This window comes from Glycine soja, chromosome 20 (assembly GCF_004193775.1).
Source record: "Glycine soja cultivar W05 chromosome 20, ASM419377v2, whole genome shotgun sequence".
In the NCBI taxonomy this organism is placed as follows: domain Eukaryota; kingdom Viridiplantae; phylum Streptophyta; class Magnoliopsida; order Fabales; family Fabaceae; genus Glycine; species Glycine soja.
Window position 1 is genome coordinate 20541777 of NC_041021.1, and position 15129 is coordinate 20556905.

The window sequence follows — 15129 nt, forward strand, 5'->3', positions numbered from 1 at the left end:
CCTTCCAATGACCATATATTAATTAATTAATTATTAGTATATAAAAAATTGCAAACAATATCATTGTACAATCACAGGAACACAGATAGATTGAGAAAGTGCACGCAATAGAAACATTTGATAATATTTTTCTAATGGGAAGGAGAAGAAAAAGGGAAAGCCCAACCTTTTCCTTTCACTATGAAAAGGACATGGCCCCACTTGCATTATATTTTTTCCCCCTTTTGTTTGCACTTTTTATCACCTTTGTTTATGTCACATTACCTACACACACCATTTGCATTATTCTTCTCTTCTTTTCTTTTCATATCTGATCTACATTTATCTATATTCTCTTCTCTTCTCTCTCAACCTTCTCAACAGTCTTATTAGCAGAGAGCACAAGAGAGGACAGGGAAAACAGAAAAAAAAAGTAAGAGAGAGAAAGAGAAATCTGGGTGATTTCTGTTGTTCTCTTGAAAGAGTTCAGCTGCTTCTACTATTTCTACTTCTAGGGCTTTCTTTGTTTTGCTTTGCTTAAAAGTTTTGCATAAAAATAAATAAATATTTTTCTTTTTCTTCTTCTTCTGAAAAAGCAAATCCCTTTTGCTTACCGATCTTGTTCTCATTGTCTTCTTTGCCGTGAGGTAATTTTCTTGCCTCGTACTTTCTCATCTTCTTGAGAAAACCCATGGTTTTGTTTTCTGTATTTTTTTGGTTAATTTTTGTATTTGTTTTTTTAAAGCTTATGTTTTTCTGGGGGATTAAGGCAAAGAAAAGTTGAGAATTTTAAGAAACTGGTAATTATTCTGGTATGTTGGGATTGAATTAGATTTTTTTAGATGTCTTATTTGCTCTCTCTCTCTCTCCCTCTCTCTCTCTCTCTCTTGGTTTTTGTTTATGTGGGTATATGATTCTGTGTTAGTTTAGTGGTGTTTCTGAATTTTTGGTTATTCAGCCATAACTTTTTGTTCTTTGAATTTGGGTGTTGTTGTTGTTGGTTTGTTGATGATGGAAATGCCCGTGTTTATTGATTAAATGAAATGGTAATTTTTCTATGTAAATTTCTTTTAGTATATGGATTATGTACTAATTTTCAATTTCAACTCTGAAGTCCCTCTGGTATTTCTTCTTGTAATTATTATTAGGTGATGCTGTCTCAATTATAATTTTTATTCTTATTTTGAAATAATCACTTGCTATCATATATAATTTCGTGCTGATGTGGAAATATTTTTTTGAATTTGTTAGATTTTTTTTTTGTAGAATTTATTTTCCCTTTCTATCTCTTGAAATCCTAAATATACATTAGATATGGAGGCATACATACATGCTTTCATTGCTTTGAACTTTTTCTTAATTTGTTGGTGTTGCTTGCAAGTTTTCATAAGATTGGTCCCATAAATGTCTTGCCATTTTAGTTTGTTTTTCTCCCCTTTTAATCTCTTTATATCACTATGTATCTGTTCTCAGTAAAATGTTAATTTTTTTTTTGTTTCTCGGTAGCTGCTGAATTTACGGTATTAAAATCCTGTTTTCTTTGTCACATTGTCTGATGGCTTCTATGTTATATGGCAGAATTCGGCTTCTGCATCTTCAGATAAGAAGGGGGAACTTCTCTATTTTTTGCGGCATATCGTGGTTTGTAAAGACTGTTTCTAGGTGGAGATTCATTAATTGACACTAAGGTGCAAGAGAAAAGTGAGTCTAAAGATGGGTTATATATGTGATTTTTGTGGAGACCAGAGATCCATGGTGTACTGCCGCTCTGACGCTGCATGCTTATGTTTGTCTTGTGATCGGAATGTTCATTCTGCTAATGCCCTTTCTAAGCGTCATTCACGCACCCTTTTATGCGAGAGATGCAATTCACAACCTGCCTTTGTAAGGTGTGTTGAAGAGAAGATTTCACTTTGTCAGAATTGCGACTGGTTGGGTCATGGCACCTCTACATCTTCTTCAACACATAAGAGACAAGCAATCAATTGCTACTCTGGCTGCCCTTCAGCGGCAGAACTGTCTTCGATATGGTCATTTGTGTTAGAAATCGCTGCCATAAGTGAGTCTACATGTGAGCAAGAACTAGGCTTAATGAGTATTAATGAGAACAAGTGTGCTGGTGTTCCTCCGGAAGACCAGAATGTGTCTGGTTCAGATGAAGTTACCGATCTACCTGCTTTGAACAAGTCTTTGGTTGGTGCATCTTTGATGCCTGAATCAAGCTCCGAACCTTGTATTCTGGACCAGCCAGCTGGACCTACCAATGAATGTCTGCCAAAGGTATAGTTGGATGTCATAATCACTGTCATCAAGAATAACATCACCGACACTAGGTGTAATGGACTTTCTAACAACTGCATAGGAATGAAATTATAAGTTTGCTAGGGATGAGTGCTTTGCCTCAATTTGTTTGATGGCTTTAAAACTTTGTTTCCATATAGAAGCCTCAGAGTAATGGCAAAATTATTCACTGAATCATATAATTCTTTTGGTTCAATTCTCAAGTTCTGTGGTTGTTTCATTTTCTATATGCTGGATTTAAAGCTACTTGCTTTGGTTACTTTATTGTTTCTTGGTTTAAGGTATGTTTTGGTTTTGCAAAAATAATAGTTTTCCTTATTTATTGGTAGCTTGAACTGAGAACAGAAGCGGGCATATTTATGTGAATTTTCCAACGTTTGTCTTTTTTACTGAAATGATTTAACAAAATTTTAATGTTCTACATTAAAATTCTCATAATTTCATCATATTATTTACATTGCTAATTGCTAATATCTCATTTTCAATCTGCAGTTATACTGTCCTGCTACAAAATGCCCTGCCTTATCTGAAGATGATAATCTGTATGATGATTTCAACATGGATGAAGTGGATCTAGATCTTGAGAATTATGAAGAACTTTTTGGTATGGCCCTCAGTCATTCTGAGGAGCTTTTTGAAAATGGTGGAATTGATAGCTTGTTTGGGACAAAAGGCATGTCTGCTGGAGATTCCAATTGTCAGGAAGCTATTGCTGCTGAGGTGCTAAACTCTAGCTATCTTTTGTCTGTGATAATCATGGCTTTTTTTACTAATGGAGCATCACATGTTATGTTCTGTATACTTCATAGATGATGTTCTTGTGTATTCACAAATGTGCATTTGTTTTCTCCTTGATAATCTGGTTTTTCTGAATATTTTAACTATTATCATAGATATTTAGAAATAGGGCCTACGCTCAGCTTCAGTCTCAACTGGGATTTTGAGGCAAGTTGCATTATAAGTGTGCTCCATTGTGATTTTAACTAGCTCCGCACTATTAGATCAATAATTTATGGGCGTGTTTGATTCTATTTTTGTTTTTATGTTCTTTAAAATTCTACTGCACTCTCTCAAGTTAGTAGTTAGCACACTGTCAGTTTGTAAAGGTAGTTATTGACAGCTGTCATATCTAACTAAGTGTTTCCTAACTAACTGTATTGCAACTAACTTCACAACTCTATAAACAGAGTGTTGTAACTCAGGATTCAATTACCTCAATAATATTTTCTCATTCCTTTTATCTTCCTTCTTTTCTCCTTTTTCTATGATCTGAAGAGAGTTCTTATATGATCTATTAGTTTTCTAATATGGTATCTAGAGCTTGGTGAGATCTTCAATGGCTGCAAACAGCACCATGCTCCTTTCCACATCTTCTTTTTCCAATTCCATATCACATAAACTTGATGATTCAAGCTTTCTTCTATGGCGTCAACAAGTTGAGCCTGTTATCAAATCACACAAACTTCAACGATTCGTTGCTAATCCTCAGATTCCGCTTTGATTTCTCTCTGAGGAAGATCGTGAAGTTGGATGTGAAAATCCAGCTTACGAAGCATGGGAACAACAAGATCAGGCTTTATTAACCTGGCTTCAATCCACTCTTTCTACACCAATTCTTTCTCATGTAATGATGTAATCAGTTGAAATCATTCCTATGAAGTCTAGGAGTGCATTCATGATTACTTCTACAAGCAGACAATCGCCACGGCGCATCAGTTGCGCACTCAACTTCGAGCAACGAAACTTGGAAGCTAGTTGATGTGAGAGTTTGTCTCACATCAAAGCACTCACTGATGCTCTTGCTTCAGTAGGAAGCCCTATAATGATTCAAGAGCACGTGGATTCAATTCTTGAAGGTCTTACTCCAGATTATCACCTGATAATTGAGAGCAAGTTTGAACGTTCCAATCGCGCAAGTTGAAGCGCTTCTTCTAGCTCATGAGTCTCATCTGAATAATTTCACTAATCAGGCAGCCTCACCTTCGATTAATTACACTCATGCGCAACTCAGTGAATTTGCATTCTGAAAATTACACTGTGCCAAACAAGTCAAGTTCTCAATCAGATCCTGAAAGTTTTTCTGGTTTTCGCGGTGGTTCTGCGCGCAGTGGCTATAATAAGGGTGGCAGCAGCAACGGTCGTTGTGGTGGTGGCAGTAGTGGCCGTGGTCGCACTGGTGCAGGTTGATTTGCCAATTTCCAATGCCAAGTCTGCTTTAAATTTGGTCATGCTGCAGCTGTTTGTCACTATCGCTATGATCAATATTATCAACCAAATTCTGCCCTATCTCTACATGATCCTATGAGTGCTGATTATTCCTCACACACCTCATCTCAGAGGAATGACACTCAGCATAATGGCAATTTTGGTCAGACTTGTAGTGAACCTCGTCCCTCTAATGTTTATACCAACAATACTTACAAATCTGGAAATACCAGCATGGCAAACCCTAGTGCCAATGCTATGCTGACCAATGCACAGCCTCAGTCCAACTCTACAAACTGAATTCCTGATTCTGGTGCCTCGTTTCATGTCACTGGTGAGTCACAGAACATTCAACAGCTAGAGCCCTCTGAAGGACCAGAACAGATTTTCATAGGAAACGGCCAAGGTCTGAAAATTCACTCTTCTGGTTCTTCCATTTTTACATCACCTTATAATTCTTCTGTCTCTTTATCTCTCAATCATCTCCTGCATGTTCCCACCATAACAAAGAACCTTATATCTGTCAGTAAATTTGCAAAAGATAATTTAGTGTTCTTTGAATTTCATGCTAATTGCTGTGCTGTCAAATCTCAGGTTACCAATGAAGTGTTATTTCAAGGTACTGTTGGTCCTGATGGTTCATACACTTTTCCCAACATCCAGTTTCATTCATCTTCAACTGGTGTTGCTTCATACTGCTTGTCTACTGCTGTCAATTCTGTTAATCCTGCCACTTCTAAAGTCAATTGCCCTTTAGATACTTGTAATAAGATTGACAATTCCCTTGTAACTCCATGTAATGGGTCCAATAGTGTTTGGCATGACAGACTTGGTCATCCAAATAGTCATGTTTTACAGCTTGTTCTCAAACATTGTTTTTTTTGTCAGCAAAAGTATGCATGTATTATATAATTATATATATAAAACAGTACAAGTAGTACTAGATTCTGTACATCCCAGCGTGCAAGTCATCCCAGTGTTCTCAAACATTGTAATATTCCCACCATTAATAAAAATTTGCTTGAATTTTGTTCAGCTTGTGCTGTTGGAAAATCTCATAGACTTCCCTCTTCCCTTTCTAATTTGGTTCATTCCTTTCCTTTGGAATTAATATATAGTGATCTTTGGGGTCCTTCTCGTGTTCCTTCCACCAATGGTTACCTATACTATATTACTTTTGTTGATTCCTTTTCTAAGTTTACTTGGATCTTTCTTCTTAAAACCAAAGCTGAAACTTTTGCAGTATTCAAAAGATTTAAAGCTATGGCTGAGTTACAATTTAACAAATCAAAATTTTGCAAACAGATTTGGGGGGGGGGGGGGGGGGGGGATGTCATCCATTATCACAGAATCATTTTGTCCCCACATCCATCATCAAAATGGGGTGGTTGAAAGAAAACATCGACATGTGGTTGAACTCGGTCTTACTCCATGCTTCCTTACCTTTAAAGTTTTGGGACTTTGCCTTTCTTACTGCTGTTTACCTCATAAACAGATTACCCACAGCCTCTCTTAATTTCTCTGTACCCTATCATGTTCTCTTCAAGCAATTTCCTGATTACAAGTTTTTAAAAACTTTTGGCTGTTCTTGTTTTCCATTGCTTAGACCCTATAACACTCATAAATTGGACTTTAGGTCTCATGAATGTCTTTTCTTAGGCTATTCTACCTCACATAAAGGTTACAAGTGTCTTTCTCCTAGTGGCAGATTATTCGTGTCTAAAGATGTTCTATTTAATGAGTCTAAATATCCATATTCATTATAGTGAATTAAGAAAATAATAAAATGAAGTTACTCAAAGTCTTGAACAATTTCATTATAACTGATTTACACTCTTCGATAAATTTTAACTGGAGTGGTGATGGTAATAATGGAGTGAGATGAATTGTAAAATGAATAGAAAAAGATCTCTTCTGCCTTTGCATGAGAAATTCTCCGGTGCATTTGAGTAATATTATGCTATGCTTACCTTGTAATTATGCTTTTTAGATAGTGATTAGGCTATAGAATAGAAACTAATTACCCCCTCAATGTCATTTGTTAGCTTCTAATTACCCCCTTGGTTACTCCATTCATTGATTATAATCAAGCTATAAATCAAGTATGCAGCCCACTGCCTGCATACAAAATTTCTCTTAACAATTATCTTTCAACACACACAATATTCTTAATAACTCTTCTGGAAATTGAACAAACTGATAATGCAACAGCAAACTGTTAGAATCAGTCTCTAGTATTAGGTTAGGCTTTCAGGAGAGTTGGTCCCTGTCATGGCATCAAAGCCTTTATGACCAAGTGGTCAAGAGTTCAGATAATGTTGCCCCTCTTCAAAATAAAAATGCTTCAAGCCCGAGGGTTGGTCCTTGTCAAAAATAATCAAAGTGCTGATGTTAAATACTGATTGCCTGGAATTTGCATAATGTTAAAGAAATAATACAAAATATCAGTTTATTTTCATTCCTTAAATCTATAATTTTTATTTGAAGTGGAACATATATTTTGTTCATCTACATATGGTGCATACATTCAAGTGTTAAGAATGAGATGTTCACTGTACAGTGTGATGCATGCTTACAATGTATTAGTTGCACTGGACATAGAATTTTAATTTCTTTTGTGGGGTGTTGTGTTGGTTAACATTTCTTTCGCGGCATACTTATTTTCAGATCTAACTTTATGTCTAGGGGTCGTCGGTTGGACAGGTCAATGCAATGCAACCAGCTTGCAGCAATGCAGCGTCTGCAGATTCCATTTTGAGTACTAAAACTGAACCAATTCTTTGTTTTACTGGAAGGCAAACTCAATCAAACCTTTCTTTTTCTGGTGTTACTGGAGAGAGTAGTGCTGGAGACTATCAAGACTGTGGGGCTTCTTCAATGCTTCTCATGGGAGAACCTCCTTGGTTTGCTCCTTGTCCGGAGAATTCCCTACAATCCGCCAACCGTAGTAATGCTGTCATGCGGTACAAGGAAAAGAAGAAGACACGGATGTAAGTGACTGCGATAATACTTTTTAAATTAAATCACTCTTGATGCCTCAGTTTTGTTTTGTTTTTCATAATAGAGGGGTTTGGTTTTGGTTAAATATTTGCAATTGTTGGAAGTATTGATGACCATAATTGATTATCATCTTTGTTCTGATTTCCACTGGTTATGATTGGGTTGCTATTTTTATTCTTTGCTACAAAACTAGATAACTCGTCCCTAACTTGCAGGATTTGTTTTATTTCAAAATTCCAAAGCATGTTTGCTTTAAGTTGACTGAACATCCATTATTATTATCTTACTAGGTTTGACAAAAAAGTTAGGTATGCCTCTCGCAAGGCAAGGGCTGATGTCAGAAGGCGTGTGAAAGGGCGGTTTGTCAAAGCCGGTGACGTCTATGATTATGACCCTTTGAGCACAACCAGAAGCTGCTGAATGTACAATTTTTAATCATGTTTTATAAAAAGAAACAGTCCTATAGTAGCAAAAGAAAAACAGTTTCCTGAAAAAAATGGATGAAAATTTGATGCATTCTTTGTCCCTGCAATGACAAGCTATCTGATTTTATTACAGGAGGGGCCTGGATTGATGTTCTTCGAGGAGGAAAAGGGCTGCGTTCAACAGTGTAAGCTCGGGATCAGGAGCCGACTCTTTGTCCTTCACTGTGAAGGATGTCCAACTTGTGATAATGATGTTATCACAAAGTGCCCCCCCCCCCTTCAGGCAATGGTGTTTGGATTGCCTTTATGTTAAAGCTTGGCAATTTCTGCTGCATAATTCCAAGAATTCAAAAAGCCTTCTTCTAAGTTCTTTGGCCTTAACCATACTTCCATGCCTGTGATGTGGTCATGTAAACTCTCCCCTCTGCTATAGTCACATGTACAAGTGCCTGAGATGGCATGATAAGTGGCTTAACAAAGATTGTAAATTGTAATATTTGGCCAACTCTTACCTTTGACATGTATAGCACACAATCTACATGTATATTTTTGCTCATCTCTTTTGATGTAATCAGACAAAAAATGTAAATTCAATCTCCCATGTATAGAATAGGGTACTATGCATGTTGATGGTTTGTAGCACTTTTCAATTATTTTCTTTTGATTTTGTTTCTTGCATCTTTTGTATTGATTAATTCAGTCTGTGGTGAAATATGTATTTCATTTTGAAGGAATTTCTTTTTCTATACTCGTTGGCATCTTATGTTGTATTGAGAATTTTGTATAATCTTGTAAGTTGTTAATGAAGAATTTTTCAAGTTTCAATAGAAGACGGGACATATGTTTGTTTTACTTTCTTCTTTGTATGTTTGATAATGTTTCTTTAATTTGATCGATTATCATACAATATGCTATCTGCAGAGGTTTTATTTCATTCATGATAATTTTCGGGCAAGTCATTTTATATTAAACCAGCAATGGAAGAAAGAAATAAAGGAGAAAATAGATGTCTGTTGATTACAATGAAGAAAGAAATGATGAAGAAAATAGAACGTGTGTATAGTATATATTCGGATACAACAATTAGTTAGGATTTGTGAAACTAACTTTCGAATTCAAAAATTACAGATCAGATAGGGTGAAGAAAAAAAAAAAACTGAAACTGATTCTATTAGAAAGTACTCTCCTTCTTTATTTGGTGCAGATTTAAGAAACTTGGCCATCAAGTCGAGCTTGCTCTAGATAACTCTGCTATCTTTTCTCTTATTAAAATCATATCACCAATTCATTTTTTTTTTATCTTTTCTAATCCATACATATTTGAATTTGAATTAGTTCTTATCTTAAGAACTTGGTTTCACAAATCCTTTTCAATTGTTGTATCCATATATATATACACCATGTACACATTCAATGTAATTCATACACATTCTATTTTCTCCTTTCTTTCATGGTATCAATTGGTTTTCAGAAAATGATGATTCTGAAATTGGAAAGGTTCATATAAAAGGGAAGCAATTCTGGAGTTGAGAAAATTTGCAGTGGTGGCTAAAAACATTCTCGTAACTCTTTATCAGTAACATCATTATCTAACTTTTATGTAAACAAAATTGATGAGGATGTTACTGACAAATAACTATGAGATCTGTTTAATTCATGTCACACAATAACTATAACGAAAAAGTTATGCGAGAGCAAGAGAAATTTGTTTTTGTATTGTTCTCCAACCATGAGGAGGCTAATAAACTTGTTAGTACTTTCCTTGGCTGCATGCAAGACCAGTAGGGGTCTCATGTTGTTGTGCTTTGTTAAATTTCCTACCTGCATTTTTTGGATTGGCTAGGTTAAATCATGAACTTTTTGTAGCACTTTTCAATTATTTTCTTCTTTTCATTTTGTTTCTTGCTTCTTTTTGTATTGATTAATTCAGTCTGGTGAAATATGTATTGGATTCTGAAGGAATTTCTTTTTCATTTTGTATTGAGAATTTTGTGTAATTTTGTAAGTTGTCAATGAAGAATTTTTCAAGTTCAATAGAAGATAGGACATTCGTTTGTTTTGTTTTCTTCTTTGTTTGTTTGATATTGTATCTATAATTTTACGGATTATCAAACAATATGTTATCTGCATACGTTTTATTTGATTCATGATAATTTCTAACAAGTTGTTTTATATTAAACCAGCCATGGAAGTGAACTAATTAGTAACATTAAATGCCTGTGTTATGCAATTCCTAGCCAATTTCTTTAATTTAATTAATTTAACCCTAATTCCTTAGATGATATATCTTTTTCCCCCTACTATGAACCGTAATCCCTTAAATGAGCAACATTAGTCATAACTCACAAGCATTAAGAGACGGAAATTCACATGGAAGCATACAATCTATGTGTATCCCTAGGCTCATAAAGGTTATTGAACTTCCCAATAGAAAAGCATTAAGCACAAATTCAATAATTAAATAAAAAAAAAAAGATAAATTAATCACAATAAATTCAAATCAAGGTTCATCGTAACCTAATCCAGAAAAGGAAGCAAATAGATTGTCGTCACCACTGCACCAGGGAGGCTGCGTGCGTCCCTCTTCTACCCTCGTCTCCGCATCACCCGCAATCGTCAACCCAGAACCATGCCCAAGTCGTACAAAACGAGTTCCCCATCGAAAACGCATGATCGCAAATGGCCATCGTGAATTGGCCTCCGTCGGCAACACCTCACGTTGCGGCGGTTTCCTTACTCAAGGTTCTGCAACGCGCACCACTTGCGGCGGCACTACTAAAGGTTCTGGAACACTTCAAGGCGGCGCACTTCTCAACCATTATTTTACAATTCGCATCGATCTTGAAATCTCCCCTTTTTCTTCTCCATCATCCTTTTATCAATGCCGCCGGCGCACATTGCTTCATCGATGAAGCCAATCCGATCACATGAGAGAGGAAGTGTAGTTGTCTTGCGAATTGAGTTCGAAGGGGAAAACATACAATATTTTTTTTTTAATATAATTCAGTCTGAGCAACCCTACCTTAGTCCCACATGAATCTCGGAATAAAATTACATTATACGCACCATATTTCTTTTCCACCGTAGAAGCCATCTCACTTTAATAGTTTTCTTAAACTATATGTTGTTCTACGGTATCAAAGGATGATTTATTATCTTTCATTAATTAAGCTTTTAGTCTTTTAAAGAGATTTTAATTTTTAGTCTTCATTTTTTTTTATAATTTTAGTCATTTATTAATTCTTTTAGTCAATTCTTTTAGTCCTTCAATTTTTTTTTTCATTTTTAGTCTTTTGTTTATTTTTATTATTGAAAATTAGTTTTTGTTTTGCTCATTTTTAGTCCCTTATTTATTTTATATATAAGACTAATTTTGAACAATAAAAATAAATGAGAAGCTAAAACTAGACAAAAAAAAATTTATAGGGACTAAAGTGATGAAAAAATAATGAAAAACTAAAAGTTGTAAAAAATAAATCAAAGGACTAAAATTTAGAAGCTAAAAAATTTGAGGGACTGGAAACTTAATTTGTCATGTCTTTCTTTGTTATGTCCTTCTTTCTTCATGGAAGGACTCTCTTTTGGTTCATAAAATTTGTCATTTAAAATTGTGGCACAAAAATAAAAAAATAAAATTAATATTTTTATTTTCATGATAATTGTTATTATTTTCTTATTTGTATCTAATTTTTAAATACTTTACACACTTAATATAAATGAGAAAATAAAAAAAAAGATCATGTCAAAAACTTAACTAATTTTATAACAGATGAAAAAAAGGAAGTAGTATATCTAACTTAAAAAATCACCTTAAACCAAAATGCAATTTCACCAGTCTCTCACATTTACAGTTGAAATTGTTGTGGCGTTATTCCAATGCAATCCAACAAATAAAATAAAAATAAAAATAAGGGATAATTATGTTTTTAGTCCTCTATCTTTTAAAAGAGAGATCTGAGCTAGCTCTAAGGTGCATAACTGGTATATATATAGTTATGCTTTTGGTGGAGTATTAGCAAACTTCCATGAACATCTACCGAATGTATCAGTAGTCTAATCTCCTGCCACCTCAGATATTGGTACAACATCTGTAATCTCCCTTAAATCATCTTTGCTGAGTTTCACACATGAATCGATATTACTATCAAATTTAATTTCTATAAATGTTTGACTGTTATGTATCAGTCATTTAGTGGCTTAAGCTTAATTGCTGAAGCTTAGGTTTTGGTCCTTAAACTTTTTGGAGATTGGTCAACATCCCGAAACTTGTATTCTATCCATTGTTTTCATCCTTGTCGTCACTTGCATCCTTAAGTGTCTATGAGTGTGTACATCTGGCTTGTTCCTATATGCCATGTTGTAGCAATAGGTTTTCTTCATTTTTAATTTCTATATATTATAATAGGTTTCGTTTTAAAAGGTTTTTCTTATCCCTACCCCAAGACCCTCAGTCACAAGCCCCATCCTTACCCCCACCACCCCAATCACAAGCCCCACCATCGACGAGGTTGTTGTTTGTTGCCCTAACTCATGATGCCTACTTGTAGAGCAAAATTGTCGGCGTCAAGAGGGTTCTCTTCAACTGATCGTGTTGTGTTGTCATCATCATACTCGGAACCCATTGTATTTGGATGGAGAAAATGCTTGTGCGATGATAGGGAGATGCTTGTCACTTTACATGGCTCAAAGAATACTAGAGGGTGAAATGCCCTTGTCTTTCTTCTAATTTGTTAGATCTTGTTTTTCTTATTTAGGTTTTTGTCTTTAATTTTGTAGCGCGGGTTAAGGATGGAAAGTTACTGTAATCACTTCCGTTGGGCTGATGAAATTGATGGTGGTATTGATGAAGTTGTTGCAAAAGCAGTGGATGAACACAAGAAGAGGATTGTGAGGATGCAAAAAAAGTTAAACTCTGAAAGTAAGAAAGGGCGGATGCTATTGGCTGTAGCTTTATTGTCCTAGTTGTTGTGTTTGTTTGGAGGGATGGTATGTGTCATGAGTTGCAGCAGTGTAGGTAGAGGGTAAGATTGTGTGACTTGTTCAATGAATTTTGGGTTTGTTTTAGATTAGGAAATTGTATTTTGGAAGGATGATATAAGTCAGTGTATTTTTTCTTTATTTAGTTATGAAACTTTGATGTATAAGTTAGTTGTTTGTGTCTAATGACTAATATGTTAATGTAGCATTGTAGTTAAATTACATATTGATAATATGTGCTTGCAAGAGATTAAGAAGTGGATTGTGTTTCACATTCATGAATCATGACTAATTGTCTAATTTTTAAACACAATTAAAACAAAAATGGCACACTGCATTTTTTGCATGAAGCAATTTTTTTTACTACCAATATTTCTCATAAATCATTTATGTACCATCAATACATACCGAATCAAAACAATTTATAACATCTTTATCAGTCACCTAATAATAATGATGCCATAACTCATTTAGGCTAAATTACTGTTTAGGTCCTTGAATTGAATATCAATGTTCAATTAGGTCCTCAAATTGTTAAGTGGTTCAATTGGGTCCTCTATCGTGTACATGGAAGAGTGGAATTCTATTGTGCATGATAAAGTGGGTTCTTTACTGTGCACGATAACAGTTTTCGCTAAGCGTAATTGATTCAACTGAACGCATTATGCTGAAAAATTTGAAAAATCTCATATAAGAAATATTTTGTTTAGTCAAGTAGTCCTCATCTAAATCAACTATGTAGTCCATATAAAAAAAATTGTCACTTTGCAGTTCTTTAGTCAGGTAGTTCTCATCTAAATCAACTTGAAATGCCTGCAACATTGTGGTTGATTGCATACTCTGCTAACTCTAATGCTTGTTGGTCTTCAATGATCAGTTTCAACCCATCTTCAAAGCACTCATCATTTTGCTTCCACCACAACTTGAAATTTTCTTTAGGGTATCCCAATTTGGGGGCCACAACCACTGCTTCAAAATAGGACCAAGTGCCCACATCCTAATTGTAAATTACATTTTCATTTGCCTCTATATAGTGAAGATGTGGGACCATGGGAAAAGTAACCCTGTGATGGATAACTAAGGTAAAAGCCATTTCTGCAACAACAAAAAAAAATTATAAAATGACATGAAGACTGTAACGACCCGCCTCGTCGTTACGATATCACCACTCTAAACTGTGAGAATTTCAATTTTAAATGAAAACTCCGTTAATTTGCTTATGAAAAATTAAAGTAATTTTTTTTACGATATACATTCCCAAACAACACACCATTACTTAAATGAATACATATACATATATATATATATATATATATATATATATATATATATATATATATATATATATATGAGATCAGCGGAAAAGATACAAACGGACAGATAGGAAGTAAGAGTAATGCAGTATGACAAATAAAAATGTAAAACAATGTAAAACAGTTATCAAGGGCACACCGGAATCCGGCTTACAAACTCAGGTTTTTGAAAACAAAGAAACCAAAGCGGTGGCAGAGCCGCACAGGATCGGTGAAGGGAGATGTGAAAAATAGAACTTTGAATTTATTGAAATCGAAAGAAAAGCTTACAAAGAGGTTTTCCCTAGGCAGAGCTTCTCTCTCTAAAACCTGGTTTTGAGACTATCTGAAAGGGTGCCTCACAAAGAGAACGAGGACTCCTTTAAATAGACCCAATGTTTTACTGTTTCAACAGTATCAGTAATGTTTACCGAAACTGTTACAAAAACTTTTTCAAATTACATTATTATCGGGAACCGAATAATTAGTTACAATAATTCATGATTACTACAACTAATCATCGTCTAATGATATACCAAAACAGTCATCCTCATTCTGGTAGAATGGATCATCTTCTTGGTCATCATTATTCTCGGATGATTCGACTTCCTTCTTAGGGGGTTCTTCTTCTCCTTCCTGTTGAAGTAGCTGGAGAACTTCCTTAAGATTCTGAGCAAGACTTTCTTTAGATTTTGAGTTTGCTAAGAATGCTACAAGTTGAGACTTTTGATTTAGAAACAATGATGTCTCTGGATCAGCAGGCTTGAGAAACTCAGGGTTGCTCTGAAACCAGTTCTTGACTTGTTCTGGAGCAGCCTTTGAGGTATCAAATTGTGACCACCACTTTACAAAGGCATGTCTCTGCAATGGTGGATATTGTTTGCTGTTTTCGGTTTTTCCATATCTGTATTGCCATGAAAAAATCTGTGACAAGGAAAAACTGGAAAAAT

General features: G+C 34.9%; 1 protein-coding gene and 1 long non-coding RNA gene across 3 annotated transcripts; both read left to right on the forward strand.

Annotated features, from left to right (window-relative positions):
* The first annotated feature begins 267 nt into the window (after positions 1–267).
* Positions 268–8658, forward strand: LOC114402692 (zinc finger protein CONSTANS-LIKE 9-like). Of its 2 annotated transcripts, none has more exons than XM_028365345.1 (6): positions 268–626; positions 1558–2259; positions 2773–3000; positions 7171–7475; positions 7776–7907; positions 8044–8658. In XM_028365345.1, the coding sequence occupies exons 2-5, from the start codon at positions 1693–1695 to the stop codon at positions 7903–7905; spliced, it is 1230 nt and encodes a 409-aa protein (XP_028221146.1). In that variant the 5' UTR covers positions 268–626; positions 1558–1692; the 3' UTR covers positions 7906–7907; positions 8044–8658. The 2 variants fall into 2 exon arrangements, with proteins under 2 accessions (XP_028221146.1, XP_028221147.1); XM_028365346.1 differs by having other exon boundaries at positions 268–412.
* LOC114402693 lies at positions 3007–5520 on the forward strand. The gene is made up of 2 exons (XR_003664499.1): positions 3007–4891; positions 5080–5520. It is a non-coding gene; the product is annotated as an uncharacterized LOC114402693 (long non-coding RNA).
* Positions 8659–15129: the final 6471 nt, after the last annotated feature.